General features: G+C 53.7%; 1 protein-coding gene across 1 annotated transcript; it reads left to right on the forward strand.

The window, feature by feature from the left end:
* Nucleotides 1-321: 321 nt before the first annotated feature.
* Chac1 (ChaC glutathione-specific gamma-glutamylcyclotransferase 1) lies at nucleotides 322-3,586 on the forward strand. The gene is made up of 3 exons (NM_001173437.1): nucleotides 322-738; nucleotides 1,673-1,708; nucleotides 2,471-3,586. Exons 1-3 carry the CDS (start codon nucleotides 508-510, stop codon nucleotides 2,870-2,872), a joined length of 669 nt encoding a protein of 222 aa, NP_001166908.1. The 5' UTR covers nucleotides 322-507; the 3' UTR covers nucleotides 2,873-3,586.
* The last annotated feature ends 546 nt before the right edge of the window (nucleotides 3,587-4,132 follow it).

Here is a 4,132-nt window from a genome sequence, read left to right on the forward strand (position 1 = left end):
ACCGCGGGGGAGACAACGGTCAGACCATTGACAGGGCCTTGCGGGGAGACGGCGGGTGCGCGCGCCAGTTCCAGGCCGGTTTCCAGTACCCGCAGCCTGACGCAATCTTACGCACCCTTGCTGCATGCCAGTTCTGGGGAAACCTTCTCCGCCGTTGCATCACTCCTGCTAGGTCTGCCATGGAGGAGGAGCCGAACCAATCAGCACGCGCGTTGGCCCAGGGGCGGGCTGCTCTGGTACCCACTCGGAGGGCGGCGCGGTTAACCGAGAAGCAACATCCAAAGGTGATTGGCCAGAAAGAGATTTGCCCCGCCCCAATCACCGGGACAGCTGGAGGCAGTCAGAGGGCCTTCCTGGCCGGAGGGTTTAAAGAGCGCCTCTGGAGGGACCACTCAGCTGGAACGACCGATCGGTGCCAGGCCAGGTGTACGCGTCCGTCGGTCCTTCCGTGCCCGTGCCGGAGACCAGCCCCGGAGGCCGCCCGGGCCCGTCCCTGCGCCCGGCACCATGAAGCAGGAGTCCGCAGCCCAGAGCACCCCGCCTCCTTCACTGTCCCCTGCACCATCCGCGCAGCCTTCCTGGGAGGATGGCGACCCCCAAGCCCTGTGGATTTTCGGGTACGGCTCCCTAGTGTGGAAGCCTGACTTTGCCTACAGCGACAGCCGTGTGGGCTTCGTACGTGGCTATAGCCGACGGTTCTGGCAGGGAGACACCTTCCACAGGGGCAGCGATAAGATGGTGAGCATCCTTCTGTACCCAGAGGACTGGGGTGGGGTTGGCAGGAGAGTGGGCACCCAAGTCCTGGAATGTCAGGGACCCTGGGTTAACTAAGGGAAATGTGTAAACCTGGTTTGTGGGGTTTTTTTTTTTTTTTTGTTTTGTTTTTGTTTTTGTTTTTTTCCTTTTTTTTTTTTTTCCCCGGAGCTGGGGACCTAACCCAGGGCCTTGCGCTTCCTAGGTAAGCGCTCTACCACTGAGCTAAATCCCCAGCCCCCAGGTTTGTGGTTTAAATGTGTGTACCCAGGAATCAGGTTGGTGAGTGCACCTGTGGATTCTTGAGCTGGGCCACCCACTGTTTGTCTCTTCCATATCTGTCCATCACTCCACGTCACTAGATGAAAGGCCTTCCCCAAGGCTTGGGACATGGGCTGGCGCTCTTGGCTGTTGACAGAGACAATTACTCTTCCTCCTCTTCTTCCTCTCCCTCTTTCTCTTCTTCCTCTCCCTCTTCCTCTTCTCTTCCTCCTCTTCTTCCTCTCCCTCTTCCTCTCTTCCTTCTCCTTTTCCCCCTCCTCCTCGATCTTACCTACTTCTTGCTATGTGGCCTCAAACTTATGACAAACCTCCTCCCTCTCAGTCTCTGGAGTGCTGGGACCACAGGCTCAAGTCACAACAGCATTAAAGCTCAGTCCTCCCCCCCCCCCCCCCCCCCCCGGCTCTCTCTGTGTCTGTCTCTCTGTCTCTCTGTCTCTGTGGTGTGTGTGTGGTATGTGTGTGTGTGTGTGTGTGTGTGTGTGTGTGTGTGTGTGTGTGTGTGTGTGTGTGTTTGTTGCTGGAGATTGAACCTAAAAACTTGATAGGCAAGTGTCCCTGCCACTAAGGTACATTCACAGTCCTTTTGGAAGTGCTAATATCTAATTTGTCTTTTTCAAAATCTTGCTTTCCTGTCTAGCCTGGCCGAGTGGTGACCCTCCTTGAAGATCATGAGGTAAGTGTTCAGTCAAGAGGGGAATCCTGGGATCCAATATATCAGGGTGCAGAGGGTCAGAGCTCTTGTGTGGGATGAGTGAAAGTACAGCCTAGCTCACTCTGTGCTTGGAGAATCACCTGAGGGTCTTGTTAAGATGGATCTCTGTGAGTTCAGAGTTATTCTTGGCTATGTAGTGAGTCCAGGGTTAGCCTGTATTATATGAGATTTTGTCTCCAAACAAAAATCAAGGGGAATAGGGTGAAAGGTATTGCTTCTGGGCAGCTCAAACAAGTCAGTTTTTAAAAAAATGTAATGGAGAAATGGCTCAGCAACCAGAAGCACCTTCTGCTTTTCCAAAGGGCCTAGATTTGATACCCAGCACCCACACAGTAACTCACGATCTGTAGCCCCAGGCCCAGAGAATCAGACTCTTCTGGCCTCCAAGGTCAACAGGTCTCCAGGCACACATAAAATTTCAAAATTACACTTATTTGATGTGCACTCATGTGCGCGTGCTACAGGTCAGATGTGGAAGCAAGAGGACAAATGTAGAAGTAAATTCTTTTCTCCTACCATACCTGCCCTGTCCCCAGGATTGAACTTAGGTTGTCAGTTCATCAGGCAAGGTAGCAACTACGTCTACCCCTTGAGACAGCTCCCCACTTCCCCGACCTCTATCATGGAACACAGGTGTGGAGTGTCTAGGCAAACATTCTAGAATGAAGGTGGGACCAGCAACGAGCGCTGTGACTGACTGGAGGTGTCTCTGTCTTCCCCCAGGGCTGCACTTGGGGTGTGGCATACCAGGTTCGAGGGGAGCAGGTGAGCGAGGCACTGAAGTACCTGAACGTGAGAGAAGCTGTGCTTGGTGGCTACGACACTAAGGAAGTCACCTTTTATCCTCAAGACACCCCTGACCAACCCCTCACAGCACTGGCCTATGTGGCCACCCCACAGAACCCTGGCTACCTGGGCCCTGCTCCCGAAGAGGTCATTGCCACACAGATCCTTGCTTGCCGAGGCTTCTCTGGCCACAACCTTGAATACTTGTTGCGTTTGGCAGACTTCATGCAGCTCTGTGGGCCTCAGGCACAAGATGAGCACCTGGAAGCCATCGTGGATGCCGTAGGAAGCTTGCTGCCCTGCTCTTACCTCTCTGAGCAGCCTCTGGCACTGATCTGAGGAGCCTAGCTCCTGCAAGGAGTGTCCGGTGGATACTGGTGGACATCAGCATGCAGTACTTGAGATAGACTTGATGGACCTAGAGAAAGCTGAGAAGGCATGGCGGGTGGCCAGGGGACTTTGTGTCTTATACCCCTGCCTGCTTACTAGCCTCCAACTCTTCCTTCATTGACCCTGACTTATTACTTGAAACTTTATTTATTGCACCATGTTGGTGTGGTGGGCAGGGCAGGTGGGGGACCTGCCCTGGATGTGGGCCCTGCTGTGCGGTGGCTCTGCCCTAGTCCTCTGGTACCAACCAGAATCCCCCCACCCCCATTGCTGCTGCTAATCCCACACTACCCAGGCCCCCACAGCCCCAGGGAGCCTCCAAGAGCCTTGATCCTCTGTCCACCCAGAGTACCCCAACCCTGGTAACATCACCTGCCCATGTTCCTGGCCTTTTGGATGAGGGAGAGCAGAGAAGGAGGCGAAGTAGCTCTTCAAGGACCAAGGTCCAGCATCCCTCGTCATTGACCGAGTCCAGGGCAGAGCTGGATCCTATGCACAGACACAGCATCCCCATGTTTTCATTTCCTTATCCCTCTGTCTGTCTGCTTGTTTGTCTGGATCACTTCCTATAGACCCATTGATCTGTTCCTGGGAAATGTCACTACAGGTCCTTGTCTGTTCTCCGTTGACCCACACTGTCATCCATAAACTATCTTTAATTACCTTTGCCGGAATATGGTTGGTCTCTGTACAGGGCTTGGGAAAGTGAGGGGTAAACCTTGGAAAGGCTCCCAAGAATGGAAACGCCTCTTTCCTCTCTTCAGCCTTCTCTCAGGGCCTAGGCCATGGGCCATTCTAGGACTTGGTATACACAAAGAATGCCTAGAGTTCATCTACAAACCTGTGAGCAGCAAGCTTGCCCCTGCCCCCGGGGGGGGGGGTGTCCTATGCCTCATTTCCCCCAGCTGTCAGGAAGACTGGTTTGTTGAACTCAGGCTACACTTAACCTCCATCTTTAGGGCCAGCCACTGTCTTTTTCCGAAAGCCAGTTCAGATCATGGGCTCTTATGGAAGGAGCACTTCAGCTGGGGTATAGCAGTGACGACTTCTTAGGCAATGCCAAGGGAAGCATCCTATGGCCTGAAATTGATGTTCCTTTTCTTCCCAGTGTTTCAAGGGGATGTAGTATGGCTTCTGATCCTGACCTATCAGGTCACCCACAGTGGTCCCTTTCCCCCTGCACCTTGCTACCCCTGCAAGTCCCTAGAT

The sequence above is a fragment of the Rattus norvegicus genome, chromosome 3 (assembly GCF_021556685.1).
Source record: "Rattus norvegicus strain SHRSP/BbbUtx chromosome 3, alternate assembly SHRSP_T2T, whole genome shotgun sequence".
NCBI classification, from domain to species: domain Eukaryota; kingdom Metazoa; phylum Chordata; class Mammalia; order Rodentia; family Muridae; genus Rattus; species Rattus norvegicus.